The sequence below is a fragment of the Martes martes genome, assembly GCF_963455335.1.
Source record: "Martes martes genome assembly, chromosome: 13".
Classification (NCBI taxonomy): Eukaryota; Metazoa; Chordata; class Mammalia; order Carnivora; family Mustelidae; genus Martes; species Martes martes.
The window spans coordinates 78,407,793-78,425,142 of NC_137901.1; the positions used below are offsets into that span (position 1 = coordinate 78,407,793).

The 17,350-nt window shown below is 46.7% G+C and overlaps 1 protein-coding gene across 1 annotated transcript in view; it reads right to left on the reverse strand.

The window, feature by feature from the left end:
* SRRM4 (serine/arginine repetitive matrix 4) overlaps positions 1-17,075 on the reverse strand; it is a gene marked incomplete at both ends in the record, with an annotated part of 142,425 nt that extends 125,350 nt beyond the window's left edge. The window contains one exon of the mRNA XM_080821591.1: positions 16,945-17,075. Coding sequence (XP_080677717.1) covers positions 16,945-17,075 — 131 coding nt within the window. The remainder of the gene's footprint in view (positions 1-16,944) is intronic.
* Positions 17,076-17,350: the final 275 nt, after the last annotated feature.

Consider the following 17,350-nt stretch of genomic DNA (forward strand, 5'->3'; position numbering starts at 1 on the left):
TCTTTGCTCAGTGTGGAGTCTGCTTAAGACTCTCTCTTAAGACTCTCTCTCCCTTTCCTTCTGCCCCTCCCCTCTGTATTCGTTCTCTCTCTCTCCCTCTAAATAAATGTGTTTTTTTGTTGTTGTTTTGTTTTTTGTTGTTGTTTTTTTTTAAATAGGACAGCCCCTTTTACCTGTCTTCTTACTTGATTTGCTCCAATTGGTTCGGGTTTCTATTCCATCTCACTGGCCCATCAGACCCCACGTTTCTGACAATCCTGGAGTCCCTTCCCAGAATCTCAAAGAATCCGGGGAGAATGAATCCATCCCAACCCCTAGCTTGGCTCCTTGAGAACAGAGACTATGTCTAGTTCATCACATTTCCCAAGAGTCCAGCACCAGGTCTGTCACATAAAACACACTCAATGAACAGGTTTCAGAATGTTGAGTGAATAAATGCGATACCAATTTGCAAAAAAGAAAAAACAATCAGGGGAGATGACTTCCCAAAGATCAAAGAGGAATCCTCTGGCAGCTAAGTCCTTTTCTTGTTTTCTTCTTTGTAACCAACATTAAATAAGTGTTAATGGTGGGCCAGGCCCTGGTTGATCGCTTTGTCTATCATCACGTTTAATCTTCCCTGAAACACTCTGAGCACTGCACTTCACCTAGGCAGTGTGGTCTATTGGTTAAGACCTATATTCAAATCCTAGCACCAGAAATTTCTAGCTGTGTGATCATAAACAATTACTTCCTTTCTTTGGGGCTCTCCTTGTCTATAAAATGGGAACGACAGTATATACTTTGCTTAGTTAATATATTAAACATGCTAACACATAGGAAGAGTTTGGCATAGTGCTTGGACCAAAGTCAATGCTCAGTGAACAGTATTATTTTTCCTTCCCTCTTTCTCCCATATGGAGAAAAAACTTATCAGACAGTCCTCAGATGCTCACACTAGTATATGATCCCGGGAATGGGAGGCAATTTCAATACAGGGGAGCGGATGATGCCAAACTCCCTTCCCTTTCTACCCAGACGCTCCTAGTTTATATTTCCCAGTTCTCTTGGCACCTAGATGGGATCTTGTGACTAGCCTCCAGCAATGGAATGTAAATGGAAGTGTTGGAAGTGTTGGGTCACTTTCAGGTCGAAGCAGTTAAGAGCAACTGGGACTTCTCTACCTTGGTTCATTCTCTTCATCTTTCAGCCAGATCATACCATATAACCTTGAAGTCATGTCATGGCGGTGGGTCCCTGCACAGCTACATGAAGCAAAGCCCTTCTTCAACCCAAAGAGGACTAAGAGAGGAGCAGGACGTGACTGGCCATATTATGCCACTGAGATCCTGGGGTTTATTTGTTACAGCTGTCATTCTTGCCTACCCTAACTACATTTTCCTCATATAAGGACCTTGAAACATCCAAGGCGACATCTATTCTGCTTATTCTTTGAGTCCAAATGGTATCAGCAGCCATTCTCTCCTGGTTAGAGAATATGTTCCCTGGAGAAAGGGGTGCTAGGAATTGACTGCAGTGCTCTGGAGGATTCATAGGACAGAAGGGGGGCGGGTGGAAGGAAGTCCTCATCTCTCCAGTGGCACTGCCTCCTCGGTTCCACTGGTCAAACAACCCCATGACTACAGATAGCACTAAGCTTTCACGTAGGCTAGGCTCTGGCGAAATGCCTCCCTCTCTAGCTGTTTCTTGAGAAAACTCAGAACAAGCATAATTACAGCCCAAGGATAGGGCTGTGCAAGGCTAGATGACTTGTAATCACAAAATCTATGTTCCAATGGTAAATACACTTTCTGTGTTCTTTTTGCCTCTACTTTTTCAGAAATGCCTCTTGCACCTAGAAACAGTTTAACCCAATGCTGGCTAAAGCTCTGGTCTGGCTTTGCCCCAGTGGAAACCACCACCACCACGGTCTTGAGGACAGGACCCATCACCGGAAATGCAGGGTCAACCAGGATTATATAGAGTGGAGATTTCATGGCTCCTGGGTCTGAGTCCTTTTCTTTCTGGTGACCAGTTATACAGGGGGAGAGAAGAGGATGCTAAGAATAGACTTGGCGTGACTTCTCAGTTACAGATGACCAGGCTAACTCTAGCCAGTGAGCTGGCAACTGTTCATCCCTGTCCTTAAAGAGAACCAGCAAGGGGAGTATCTGCTCACTTCTATAAAATGGTAGACTCCATGGACGAACTGGGTTCTTCTTGGATGTGCCTGGTATGTCAGGCTCTTCCAGTGGATCACGCCAATGCTCATGGTAACTTTGGAAGAAAGTCATTTCCCCCATTTTAGAGATGATAAAATTGAGGCTTGGGGGAGAGAAATACAGTACGGTGAGGGCTTACTTTGCTGTCCTATTCCAAGTATCGTATACACCTTACGTCCTGTACGAAGCATGGTACAGAGCAGAGCAGGAGCACCTTTTCAACCCCAGGCACCATTTCTGATGTGTCAAAGGATGGGAAGTAAAAAGAATACCTCCTCCACCTACCTTATAGTGTGAGTGCACAGCTCAGAAGCACAGATATCCATAAAGTATTTGGAAAATACTATATGAAAACAAACTATTAATTAATAAGTGAGTGAGTTGGTCCAGAGGTAGGCAGTATAGCATGGAGGCTGAGGGCACAGGTTCTGGAATCAGATGGGGCTGGGTCTGATGAACTTTTGACCCCTCTGAACCTCAAGTTTCCTCATCTGCAAAACAGAGACATGAATATTCCCTGTCTCAGAGGGCCTCATGAAGCTCCAGTGAGTTAGCGCATATGGAATGCTTAGCAGAACGTCTGACTTACACTGTTGTGGTTGTGATTGCTAGTATCATAAATAACTCAACTAGTCTTAGTTTTCTCATCTGTGAAACAGAAAAAAAAAAATCATTTTACCCATCTCACAATGCTTTCATAATTTCAAACGTGCTGACTCTGCAGATGAGATAAATCACCTCCAAACTTAAGAGGGACTGGACACAGCTGGGAAAAGATGTGGTGGGAGAGGACTGGGCTCCAGGAGGATACCCCTCCCCAATGCCTTCCCCTCCTGCATGGCATTCAGGTGCCCCAGGCAAGACGCTGGCATTGTCCTGACTCTGAGCAAGCCCAGGCAGCAGATCGGGCTCCTGCAGCCTCCCAGCCTCCTGCTGGTAGAACACGAAGCCAGAAATAGCTCCCTTGGTGCAGGACACCCGTTTCCTCCTCCCTGTCCTGCTTCAGCTCCCCAACCTGCCTGAGGAGAGCATGAAATGTGTCTGCTTAGCTTGGCATCTTGAGAACAGTAGTGGGAAGGCTGGCCCTCATTACATGCACAGCCAAATCTTTTTCCTCTCTGAACTGTCCCTCTTAGGGCGTCTAGCACAGACACTGTTCCTAGTTCCAAGTAAATAAGGCAGTGGGAGTCGGCTGTGTCCTGGGCCCTGTGCTAGCTGCTGACTGTATGGAGATAAACAAGACAAGGCCCTCTGGTCAACTATATACATTTCCACACTAATTAACATGTTCTGGGATTGCCCATCTATTGATATTCTATTCATCAGCCTGATGGCTTATGTTTTTACCAGTAGTTATCAGGGCTGGTTAGCCACTGACTAGCTTCTTTAGCCTTGGGAAACCGACTTCACCTTTCTAAGGTTCTATTTTCTCATTTGTAAAATGGGACAGAGAGAGTGCGCTGTGATCAACAGTAACTGAGACAAAGAATGCAAAAAACATGGCACCAACAGCATGGTTAAGTGTTCAATGGTTGGTACTCGATCTGCTCCTTCCAAGAGCTATAGCATTCCCAACCTGGGAAGGATAAATATACAGTATGCATACTGTCACCTCCCGTTCCTGCACCAATGACAGACATCACTAATCGAGCAAAACGCTCTTTGCTACTGATCTCAGATACATCCCAAGAAGCGATCTCAACAGAGAGCTTCAGGCAACTACTACCAATTAGTTCGAAGTCTTTGACACCTTCTATGGAACCCTTTTCACCATCCTATCCTTACTCAGATGCACAGCTCTATAGTTTGGCTGATACTCTTCTTCTCTGGAATTTATTCTGGGGTTCAGTTCAGTATAACCTCCTTAGAGACTGATGAGCATGAGGACAGGTCAGATGCATGCAGGGGATGCCCATTAAATGTAGGTACACATTGATGTGCCTGTTATCAGCCAGCTGGGCTCCCGTTCTGCTGAATGATCTTGGGAAAGTCACTCCTCGTCTCTGGACAATCTATCTATCTATCTATCCACCCATCTATCTATCTATCTATATTCCGCCCCCCTCACAGGTAGTGCATTAGTGGGACATGGTGGTTAAAATCTTGACTACTGGGGCCTTACAAGCTGGAGTTGGGATCCTAGATCTACTTTCTGGCTGTGTTACCTTGGAGAAGTCACATAATCCTCCTGAACTCCCGCTTCCTCACTTGTTAATTAGAGGTACTAACAGTACCATCTCAAAAGCTTACAGGGTTTGAGGAAGAGGTGAAGTGGGACAATAGTTTGAGATACTGACCTCTGTGGGTTTTTTCCTCCCTATATTTTCCCCCTTGGTGTTGTTGTTGTTGTTGTTGTTTTAACATTTAAACAGATCGTGGGTTCTACCCTCTGCCTCAGGGGAGGCATGAGTCTGGGCTGAAAACTGGAAGATAGGAGTGTTTTCAGTTTTTGCTTTTTGGAAAAGTCAAAGCCTGCAGGGGAAGGGGATTTATGGATTTAGGAGAGAGTCTTAAAGAAACACAAAGGAAGAAAGATTTCTCCAGAGTAGAAAGCGATTGTCTCCAGACTAGGGAGGGGGAGACAGAGTGGAGGAGGGCACCCACAAGACCAGAAGGGTGCTGTGGGGGCAGGAATGATGAATGTCTCCATGTAATATGCGTGAACTGATGGCCAATGGTCCGAGCTCTGCCAAGCTGGGCAAACTTGGACAAGTAAAATAACCTCTCTGGACCTGTGTCCTCACTTACAATCTAACACTGTTTTTAATCACTCCCCAAGTTAGTGCAAAGCACTACAAAATCCTAGCGCCACCAGATATCTATTATCCCACCCTCTTCCTCAACACCAATGATTTAACTCATGGTCCTCTGCACCACCATTTCTGAATTTAACTCTGGTCAAGAAAACACATGGTTAACTACCAATATCTCTTGTCTCCTTGTCTTGAAGGGTTATCCCTCTTCATGGATGGTTCGATAATCCTCATGCTGGGAAGAGCACTTCTAGCATGAAAGGCACTTCCTGCTGGCTGATTCTCTTTCTGAGTGATTGCCCAGTGTGGGAGGAGACCATCAATACTCCAGGGCAAACCCTCACCAAGCCCTGTGAGCCCTGAGCCCTGTGAGGTCAGCTTCGCTGCTGGGCAGTCACTTTTCCCTCTACCTGAGCCCAGTCTTGGGGTGAGCCTCCACTAGAGTGATCATCTAGAAATTTAAAAGTAGGAGAAGAGCTAGGCCTCACCAGGGATATTTTGTGCTCTGAATCTTGCCTCTGGGGAAGAAAGTGTTGGGTAAGAGAAAAGTCTAGAGCAGCACATCTGGGCTATAAATCCTACCTCTGACCCTTACAAGGTGATAACCTTGGCTGAGTGGCTTAAATCCTCTGAGCCTCACTTCTACCACCTACAAACTAGGGGCAATGGTATCTCCTGCATAGGGTTGGGGTGAAGCCATAATGAATAATATCTATGAACTGCCTAGCATAGAGCTTGGTTTATGACTAGGAGAGATCTAAAACTTCACGGCATCACAACTAACTTATATGACCTTGGGAAAGTCACTTTATCTGTTCAGACTTTTTCTTTTTTTTTTCTTTTCTTTTAAGATTTTATTTGACAGAGCTAGAGAGAATGCACAAATAGGCAGAGTGACATGCAGAGGGAGAGGGAGGAGCAGGGAGCCCGACATGGGGCTCCATCCCAGGACCCTGGGATCATGACCTGAGCGGAAGGCAGATGTTTAACCAACTAAGCCACCAGACGCCCTATCTGTTCAGACTTTGATTCACTTTTTGATGATATTAACGCCCGCCCTGCCCGCTAATTGCTGGTTATTTATAGACATGTCTCCCCTACTAAAATGTAAACAAGTTGACAGTAAGAAAAAATTGTATTCATTATTATGCTTTGCCTATAGGAGAACTTCCGTGTTGAAGGTATGAAAGAACAATCAGAAGGGAGATGCAAAATCCCTTTGTACAGATTGAAAAAGGGATCCTGGCAATCATGATTCTTTGTTTCTGATAGGAATGAATTTGGATCCATGCTGGGTGCACAAGCTTTTGGGGTCAAAGACACTGTCCCACAGTGGGAGGGGGTCAAGAGACCCAGGGTGTTTTCTGGGACCTCGAGCCTCAGTTTCTTCATCTGCAAGATGAACACACAAGGGGCACTTACTGTTGTAAGGACCAAATGAGAACAAACAAAGATAAGGACATAGCATGATTTCATGATGTGACTTTGGGCAAGTCATTTCACATCTCTGAGCCTCACTTGTCCTATTTGTAAAATGGGAATAAATTCTTTTTTTTTTTCCCCCTTTTCGCCAAGGAACTCGGAGTGGTGTGGTCTCTTAGGACTAAGTGTCAGGTGGGCTCACATTTCGGCTCTCTCTCTGGTGTTAACTTTCTGATGCTTCATGGAGTGCCGTTTGCTCCTTCTGTGGCTCAGTCTTCCCATCTATAAAACAAAAGGGCTGAATGCGAATTCCTCAAAGGTCCCCTCTGACCCTCCCATCCTTACTGGAAGCTTAAAGCCCCCGCAAAGTGATGGTGGTTTGTAAGAAGCTGACCAACGGAAGGTGACATTACAACGAGGGGTTCCTGCCGGAAACAATAAGCCACACGATAAACAGTGGCCCTGGATCTACCCTGCACCACTGCCCAGACATCTGTCCGTATGGGAGTGGGCTGAGCCCCAGAATCACCTGCCACCTGGCCGTGGAACAGAGGCCGGCCAAACAAAAGCCTCCTTATCAGCTGGCAGCTCTGAAACAGGATCCCAGAAACAGCCAGAGCTGCTCACCTGCTCTGCTAGGCACAAGCTGGGTCCAGATGGACATCTCATCAGCATCCCCAGACCAGGCTTCGGGCAGCATATGCCACAGGAGGCCTTTATGGGGCAGGATGCCGTATCTCCCCACAGAGGGTAGGGTGGCAAGAGAGAGCAGTGTGCAGCCACCTGATCACAGCAGGAAGTTCAAACGTGACATTGGGTCAACACCATTTCACTGAACCCAGTGCTCTCTCAGGCCGACTCAGGCTACGGACGTCGGGCAACTCCTCCCCCTTTGTGGGTCTCAGTCTCCCCATCTGCAAAATGGGGATCTGAACTACAGCAGTGAGTCCTAAAAATCTTTCGATCTTGTATCTCTCTCAGTAAGAAATTTTGACGATGAAACCCCCATATATGTGTATTTATGAATTCTACACAAACACTGTGGTTCTAATACATCATTACACATACTACAAAACATATTCCTCAGACCTCCCCATGCACAAGGAGACTGGATGATCTCAAAAATCCCTTTAGCTCTAAAATTCTGTTGCTGTACCTAGGTTAGCCTCCGAGTCTCCTAATCAGTACAAAACATATTCCTCAGACCTCCCCTTTAGCTCTAAAATTCTGTTGCTGTACCTAGGTTAGCCTCCGAGTCTCCTAATCAGTACAAAACATATTCCTCAGACCTCCCCATGCACAAGGAGACTGGATGATCTCGAAAATCCCTTTAGCTCTAAAATTCTGTTGCTGTACTTAGGTTAGCCTCCGAGTCTCCTAATCAGTACCACGTGCACACTCCCGCATGCCCTCATCATTTATTCATTCAACAAACATGTCAAGATCCCCAACCATGGACCACTGTCCTAGGTCCTGAGATACAGCAAGGAATGAGGCAAACAAGGTCCCCACCTCCCCATCCCCACACCCTCCAGCAGTTCAAATGTTTCTCTTTCAAATAAAAGGAATTAACTTTGCTGTTTTTAACACTGGTGTTTCCATATGCTTCAGACTATTAGGTGTGCCAGCAACTTGATGAGGGGAAAGTGTTACAATTCATACATTCAACCAAAACCTGTCTGGCCCCCTGCTGTGTATCAGGTGAAAGAGATACATCAAGGAGCACACAGACAGTCCCCATCCCCATGACGCTTTCATCTCTTAGGAGAGGTACACTTTAACATGGGTCTCACAAATCAATACAAAATCACAAGTGTGTTGAGAGCCAAGAGAGGTACCTGCCATGATAAGAAAGTCTGTAATTCAAGGTGTGACTTAATCTAGAGCATTGTAGAAGGAATCCCTGAGGAAATGACATTTGACCTGAGATCTGAAAGTGCAGTAGGTATAAGTTAGGCACCGGGGAGAGGGAGAGCTTTCCCGGCATCATGTGCAAAAGTCCGGTGGCAGAAAGGGTATGGAAAATTTGAGTGACTGAAAGGAGAGGGGTGTGGCTGAATGGAGGGAGTGAGGGTCAGCATCTTAGAAACAGTCTTGGGGAGGTGGGCCAATAGATGCTGGACTGGAGAGTCTTTAGGTCTTCTCAGGGAGTCAGCTCTGTATTCTGCAAACCAAAGGACAGGGATGGAGGGCTTTAGACGGGTGGAGGGGGTATGTATGGGCTGACTCGCCTTTTGAAGAGGTTCTTCTGGCTCAGTGCGGAGGATGGGTAAGGAGGGGAAAGACAGAGAAAGTGGGTCGGGGAAGGACAGAGAGTAGGGTAAGTTATAATAGTAGCTACTGCTTAAGCTGATCGGGCATAAAACGAGACGAACAAAATGAGACAAAAACACCTACAACCTTAAAAGCCAAACTACAGCAACAAGAGGTACAGCAGGTAGAGAAGACTTATAGTTGCCATCAGGCAGACCTGAGTTCAGATCCCAGTTTCACCTCTTATGAACTATGTGGGCTTGGACAAGACACATCTCACCACCTCCCTGGTCTTAGTTGTTCCTCTTCCGCAAAGCATATGAGACTCGACACACGTATCACTCAAGAGCTCTGGCTTCTTTCCCCAATTCTGACTCTTACCAGCCAGCTGTCCTTGAGCAGGTCACCTCCACCCTCTGAGCCTCGGTTTCTCCTCTATAAAACAGTCTTCCAGATACCCCTCTCCCGGAGTTACTGTGAAAATGGGATTAGGCAACAGATAAAATATGCTTGCTTCACTGCACAGGGCTGGGCACTTAATGATAGAAGGAGTTGGCCTCCACTCTGCGCCGTGAGTGTGCACACACGCTTCAGGCCCAGAGGGTACCTCTCTCCCCAAAGGAGTGGGGTCTGTCTTATAAAATTCCAGCTCACTTGCATAAGCTTAACTTTTAATGAAGCCAGAGAACAGTGATCCACTGGTGTTTCTGCTCAGCGAAGCTGTCAGCGGGATGTAAGCCCAGGGAATCCGGCAACGAGGGGATTCTCCTGATGAGAAACATTTGCGTCCAGAGGATCTTAATATTTGTTTTGAACAGACACATGTAGACGTGAATTACTTAATGACTGTTTTAGGGTTCGGCATTGTTCTGTATTTGGTTTGGCTTTGTCTCTATGACATCTTAATTCGTGTTTTATTTCACGGAGCTCCGCACACAGGCTGTGGCATATGGGAGCTCCCTCAGCAAAATCTCCAGTGAAGACGGGGGATGGAGGGGCAGAGAGAGAGGGAAAGAGAGAGAGATGGAGAGTAAGCAGACTGTAGCTTCAAAGGTACGCCATGAAGGGGGGCATCGGGGGGAGAGGGATAGTCTGCATCAGCATGCACGGATATAAGAGATGGACCAAACCCTCACTGTCATGGGAACAAGATTTGCCACTGCTATTTGGAAGTCTAAACAGTGTGTTTTTCAATTTCCTAATCTGATTGATCACAATCAGAGAGATTGTAAATTTCATGCTTGTCCATAACACATGCAGGGGCCCAGCTAAGCTTCTAACACTGCTATTCAAAGTCATCCTGGCTGCATTTGAGTCAGGGAAAGGAGCCAAGAGAAGCAGATCAGACCTAGGACCCTGACTGAGAGGGCAGGAGCCCCACTGTGACCCCCATCCCTGCTCCCAGCCTAGGAGTCAAGGACCTGGGAAGTCCTTAACTGGCTTACTACGTTAATTGCTTGAAATGTTTCCTGCCTCCATCTAGGGAGTCATCCCATTAGTCTTCCCCTCACTCACTCTGCTCTAGCCACACTGACTTCCTTGCTATCTTTAAATACATCAAGCACGCTTCCACCTCAGGGCCTTTGCACTTACTATTCCCTCTGTCTCAAAAACCCTTTCGCCTCGGTTATCCTTATGACTCCCTCCTTTCCCCCAGGCCCCGACCACTCCATCCAATCAACCAGCCCCCAGCCTTTCCCTCTATCCCTTTCCCCTGCTTTATTCTTCTTTATAACACTTATTATAACCTGACCTTCTTTGATTTCTTCATTTATTACCCTGTTTCTTCATTTATCACCTCTCTCCCTCACGAGAGCAGGGGCTTGGTGGTGTTCATTGCTATATCGAGTAGGAGCTCAATAAAATTGCTCAGTGAATGAAAGCATGATTTTATTTTTTAGCCACATGCGGCTCCTTCCCTTGTGGGATTCATTCCCGGTGGCTCATCTTCTCTTTGAAACGCGTGGGCTCACTCCAATCCCCCTACCATTGGTGGCTGCTCAAGGAATGCAGACTGGATTTTGTTTCAACCAGAGCTAGACCATGAAGGACAAGAAACCTAATGGTCCACACCACAGTCTGCATCCTTGAGCCAATGACAGAGGAGTTGGAAATTTTATACAATAAGGGCAGTTCCTTTCCACAATCCCCCTTCATTAGCACTTAACTCTGAGCCCCCCAGTGGATGATGTTCCCTCTAGAAAGTTCAAATTGTTTTTTCTTCTGGGGAGGGAGAAAAAAAAAAAAGGTCTCTTTTGAGACTCTACTAGCAGCAAAGGCCTTATTCATGCTGATCATTCCTTGCACTTGTAGGTAAAATTGATGAAATAAAAGAATCATTCCCATTTCACAGATCAGACCACTAAGGATAACTGTGTGAGTCTAGGCAAGGGACTCCACGGCTCATGGAGGGTGCCTCCCTCCTCTGGTTTTCCACATCCCCTTTTCTTATATTCCTACCCATATTACAGTACTTAGGACAGTCTGCCTCATGCTGTTCCTTACTGGTGTCTGTGTCCACCTTTGCCACTAAATTCTGAGGCCCTCCCAGGGAGAGATTGTATTCATTCATCTTTTCCTCCTTGATGGGCCTGGCACATAGTAATAATAAAAACAATAATTTATTATTAATAGTAAGAGTTAACATTGATGATGACAGCCCTTCCTCTGTGCCAAAGAGCACTTTCCATAAATTAGCCCATTCAGTATTCTCAACAGCTCTTGGAGAGGGCTGCTATTATTAGCCCCATTTTATGGATGAGGAAACCAAGATTGAGAAGGTCAAGTTCCTGCCAAATTCACATAGCATCTGCAAATAGTAAGCATCAGCAAATAGTAAACGGAAACAGGTTTTTTGATTAGCTGATTTGATTAGATTTTTTTTAACAGCTCTATATATCTCTAGTGGCTCTTTAGGGAATGCCAAAACCACATTCAAAAATGAATGCAGAGCACTGGGGTGGTCAGGTGGCAAGGAACCCCCGCCACTGCCAGGCAACCCACCCAACCCAGGTGCGGGGGGGGTGAGGGGTGGCCCTCCCCCCCGACATCTCATTAGGTAACTCTTGTCACGGTAGCAAAAGCACTGTTGACGGAGCTCTTGGTCTGTGCCAGGCACTGTGCCGTGTACTTAACACGAATTACTTTGTCTACTGCTCACTACAACCCCATGAGCTCAGTCTCGCACAGGTGGGCCAACCGAGGCACAGAGAGGGCAAAGTGATTGGCAGAGTCTAAAGGTAGGAAAGCTGAAGCCAGTTTCAGTCAAACCAATCAAATCTGAGTCCAGATTTGACTTCAGAGTCTAAGTTCTTCACCTTTCCACTTTCTCCCCCTCAGAAGTGCTCCCTCACACCTCAAAGTCTTAATAATGAGCAATTTAAAAACGCTGGTTTTGTTAAGCCCCCGCAAGTCCTTCCACCTCCCAGGAAGGTAAATCCAGCCATTCCAGAAAAAAGGATATTTTTAAAAATGTATTGTGCCCCGGCAGCATGCCTGAGGTGCTCACAAGAGCCCGAAGCGTATGACCCAGGCTTCTTTCCTCATCACAGGAGTTAAGCTTTCAGGGGTGTCCCCCCCCCCCAATTTTTTTCTGGTAGCCTGGAGTGGGAATGGAGTTCATCAAGGCTCACACAGCCCTGAAAAGCACTTCCCGGGGGCATTTCATCCAACCTCCTGTATCCACACCGGCCGACATGTCTACTTGCCCAGCCAGACAGACGTCTATATCCCGAAAGCTTCATTCTGACACTAGTGCGAGTCAAATCTATCTGCAGAGTGTGTGTCTCTTAGGCGGCGTTGATCAAGAATCCCCAGCCTGTCAGGAATGGGGGTGGACTGGGAGACAGCGAATCTGACACTGGATTTGGACCGTGTGCACTCATTCAATTAATGCATCCAAGTTTCATTCAGCGTCTACTGCAGCCCGAGTCTCTAAGACAGCACTGTTGCCAAGTGAAAACAGCCGTGTCAGAAATAATGCCCCCCGCTGACCCCTGTACACCATTCAGCAAATTTCACCTTTCAGAAGGAGAAAGGTTTGACCCAAACAATAACACTCCCTTTCCAGAGAAAAACGATCATTCATCGCAGGGGCAAGCTTTCTCCATGACCCTCAGTACCTTGGTTTTTAACCACAGGCTGTCAGGAAATCACCTCCCAGCTGCCCCTCACTCTGCTCCTGAGGACAGAGTCAGCACAAATGTGCTAACTGATCTCTTGGCACAAAGGGGAGTCTGGAATTAAATGGTTCAAAGGCATTTCTCCTGCCTAACAATTTCGCCGTTTTTCCCTTTATGCAGTAAAATCTCCAATAGTTTGGAATTTATGATCCTTTGGACAGACCTGGGCTGAAGTCTGCTTCTGGACTATTCTGCATAGAGTGGTTTTTCGAAGAAAATTAATAGCTTGCCAAAAGAATTGTAAAGGGAATTGCTTATTCTATTTAAGAGGGCGGCCTTGCTAGCCCTTTACAAACACTCCAGCATCCACAAACAATTGATATGCTAATTTCAAATGGTTTTCACATGTTCATTAGGTCCTTAGCTACTATTTGGTGATATGATTATTACAGTTGGGTCTAGCCCCAGACACTTAAGTTCTCCACTTTGAGCATAAACTTTTTGCGTACAAACTTTTCTGGACCAAACAATTAAAAAAGAGAATTAATTAAAGCCAGGAAAAATGACTGTACTTCTTGGGTGGGGACTAGAGAGGGGTCTCTTACTCTCCAACTATCTTACTGATTCATGCTCTCTTTCAGTTCTTATACGCTGAGGCTTCACTTTAGCCACCCTACATCCCGGGTGGCCTAGGACAGTCCCCGTTACATCTTCCTTCCTGGAGTAACGACTCATAGCGAGACTTTCACTCTCAATATGAATAATGAATTATACAGTCACTCTAGGTTTGATGGAACTAGGGATTCAAACTAATTTTCAAGGAGTTTGAGTCTTCTCTGGACTGGCAGTACCTGGTCATCTCTACATAAATGAAAAGAATGCAGTCTGTGGATGTTATAGCAATCCATCCTGAACCCAGGGAATTCTTCATCAGCCCTCCCCTACCCCCTAACTAAAAAAGTCTGATCAGAAATCCCCTAAGCTTCCCTCAGGGAAAAAAATGATGGGACCATTCTCACCCCACCTCCTGTGTGTTAATTCCATCTCAATGCATGGCCTGTCAGCTGAAATCCCATGATGTTTACTGCCAGCATCATTTGGGGGAGAAATGGGTGGGCATGAAGAACACAATACTGGAAGGAAATGTTGACTTCCTCTGGCCATTATCAACTGAGCTGTTTGTTTCAGAAGCGATGTCTATTAAGCAATCACTCTGGACCACACACTGTGGGAAGTGTTTTACCTGACTCAGTCCTCATAATTCAATGTCTGAGATGGCTACTATTATTATTTCTATTTCAAGCTGATAGAACAGGCTTAGCAAGGTAAAGCTTATTGTTCAGGACTCTCAGCTAAATACTAGAGCCAGAACAAGAATCCAGGTTTGTCTGAAACTCAAGTCTGAGCTCTTAACCACTATGATATACTGCCTCCCACTCTGCTATACCGATCTGACATTTGAGTCAGACATCTGCTTGCAATTTGATACACATAAAGCTACTGCCTCATCAAGGATGCCTCATGGATGGGGAGAGGGAGATGGGGGGGCCGGGGGGGGGAGGTTTTGCTTGGAGTGTGATTGTATGATATATGCATAGTGCTATGAAATCAACCAATTGAATATAAGCTTCTATCCTGGTACTAAATTATCTTCTGAAATAGACTTAAAATATCCTGGGGAAGTTCATTCAGAGGAGGGGTAGCCCTCATCTATAAACACGTATTAAGTGTGTAACCAACAGAACTGGATGGTGTTTCGTCCAACCCCTCCCCCATCTCCCTACAGATCTGCTGACTGTGTGCTGGTCTTGACTCATGGAACGAAATGACATTTCTGAGGAGACCAAGTACCTAAACTGCCTCTAGAGGAAGCCACTGGGGCTCAGCTGATACTATGCCAGCGTCTCTGTCCCTTTCCTTCCTGAGAACTCAGTCTTGACAACATGGTACTTTCACTGTTAAGTAAGCCTACTATGTTAGAAAGGATGCAGGAACTGACCTCGCTGGATATGGCTGGTTTGGATGGGGCTGGGGATGATTTGGGTTTTATAGACAGTCTGTTGAAAGACAACTCAAACCCAGCCTTCCCTGAAGACTTGAATACAAATGCTCCCTGCTCACTTCCCACCCCAAACCAGGATAAAAGCTATAAAACTGGAATCTATTCTACAAAGGGTCTGCACCTGTTACAGAAGTATCAAAGAAGATCCTTCCAGCGTGACATAAATTAGGGGCTTGTGACTCAGATTTTCACCCCAGCAGTGGTTTCCAGGGGTAAGGAGACCCATGATGGTAAAAAGACACCTAGAGGGAAATGACACCTGGGGGAGGAGGGCTGGCTATTGTTAAAGAGTTTCAGATGCATTATGCTCAGATTTGTACCATGCTACAGAAAGCATGAGGGTTAGGAGACTTCAGGCAAGTCATATATATAATTGAGAATATGACCAAGAAAAGGGCATGCCAGTAACGGACAAACAGGCAAAGGGTAAAGATGCCAAGTCAGGTGGACTTCGGGCGTTTTCTGTATTCAAATACCACCAGGAATCTGCTCTCCTCTTCTTGCATTCCTGAAATATATGGCAGACCCTGGACGAAATGTCACACAGGTAGTTTTCAATGAAATTATCTTTAGTTTCCTCTACAAGGACATATTCTTTGGCCTACACAGCACCTGGTTTGCCAACAGTAGGTGCACTCCAAAGGCGGAATGGATGGCTGAAACCCAGGAAGACAGAACTGCTGACGTCAAAACTCTCTACAAAGAACCTTTTTCCAAACAGAGAAACATCTGTCTTGGCCGGCATTTGGTGTTCTTATTCCCCTTCTCCAGCCTGTGTCACAAGGTGTCCCCTCCCTCCCATCTGCAAATACTGGCTGCTACTGCTGCTGGTTGAAGCCTACCACATCCTGCTTCTAGTACACCCATTCCCAACATGGGGTACCCATCCCTCTAAAGACCTGTATGAGCTAGGCTCCTATCAGACTCTGAAAAGTTCTCCAGCCTGAGTTTGATTCTGTAGATAGGATTCACTGTCACCCACCCCACACCCACTGGAAAGTTCAGATCCCTTGGGTCCAGAACAGGCATTCTGTATGAAGCACTTTCACAGACATGTTTTCAATCTACTCTCTGACAGAGCCTGCCAGGATTAATAAATCCTCCAAGTGGTCTCCCCTGGTCCACTTCATTCTTTTTCTCCCCCTGAACCACTCATCCAACACCAGCAAAAGATGAGTTTTCATACTGCCTTGGTTTTCCCTGGCAGAGGGCACAGCCTTCTTCCTTTCATTCTCAAACTCCTCTAAATTGAATGCTTTATGAAAAGAATTGGGTTTTCTCTGTCTTGGAATGTTCTCCCCAGCCTCCTCTCCATTCCACCCCACCTCCTCTTCTCCTTCTTTCTGCCTTTCTTTCTTTTCTTCCCTTATTCTCCCCATCCCACTATTTTCATCATCTACGGGTCTGTTCTCATCCTTGAGTTCAAAGCAATCAGATCCTTGTTGAAAAACCAAACAAAACTCTTCCAAGATCATCTTCACGATCTTGGAAGGCTCCTCCCTGACTCTTGAGCTCAGAGTACTGGTTTTGGATGCTGGAGAAGAGAGAATTCAGCAGCAGTGGCAGCCAGAAAGGCGTGGAGGAGGGTGCTGTTTAGGGTGTATTTGAGGGAACAGCATATGGGCTTTTGTCAAAATGCTCAGAGCTCGTTAGTGTCTGAGCTGAGTATAGAAATGTGCCGTTTACCTCTGAACACTGTTTGAGCTGGTTCAACCCTCATCTTCTTTTCTTGTACAACCCCCAACTACCCCAATTCCACCATTCCTTTGCACCACACCTCCCCACCCACCCCCACCCCGTCCTCTGAGCTCTAACACCGAGAAAAGTTTCTTAGTCAAGTCTTATCTCACCTACACCGCCCACCCCAAGAAAGCAAAACCTCCGGAACGGCAGTTGCCAGGTCAGCAGACCATTGAGTGTTGCTCCCCCTAAAGACTCCCTGTCTGTTCTCACCAGCTTCCACCTCACACAGGCAATCAGTTCCCATGTTCCAGCGGGAGACACCGAGTAGTGACGGGGAAAAGACAGGCGCCCTGGCCCAGCCGCCTGCATCCACCCCTCAGGACTCTGGGGCACACAGGCCAGGAAAGAAGGACCATCAGGGTCTCAACTGCTAAGGAGGAGGTCATTACCTTGGCAGCGGCTTGCGGGCCGTGATACTGGCGACAATGATGCTCTCGGGACGCGGGGTGGCCACAGCTTTAAAGGTTCCTCGCCAGAACTTCTCGAAAAGCTGCTTCTCGCCTTGCTGAACGCTCGCCATAGCCAACCCAAAGGGACCCGGGGCGCCCGGGCGCTGTCCGAAGTGCTGAAACGTGGATTCCAAATGGGGGCGCACCCGGCTCCGGGCTCAGTCCGTGTGAAACCCAGAAGGGTGGGGTGGGAGAGATCGGGGGTTCAGGGCGGGGGATGGGATGCCTCAGCCCGGTCAGGCAGGGGAGGAAGAAGGCTGATCCACCGTCTTTCTTTGCCTTCTGTGCTGTCTCTGGGCTGAGCTCTGAGCTTGCTAAGCCTCCGCGCCCCAGGAAGGGAAGGGAG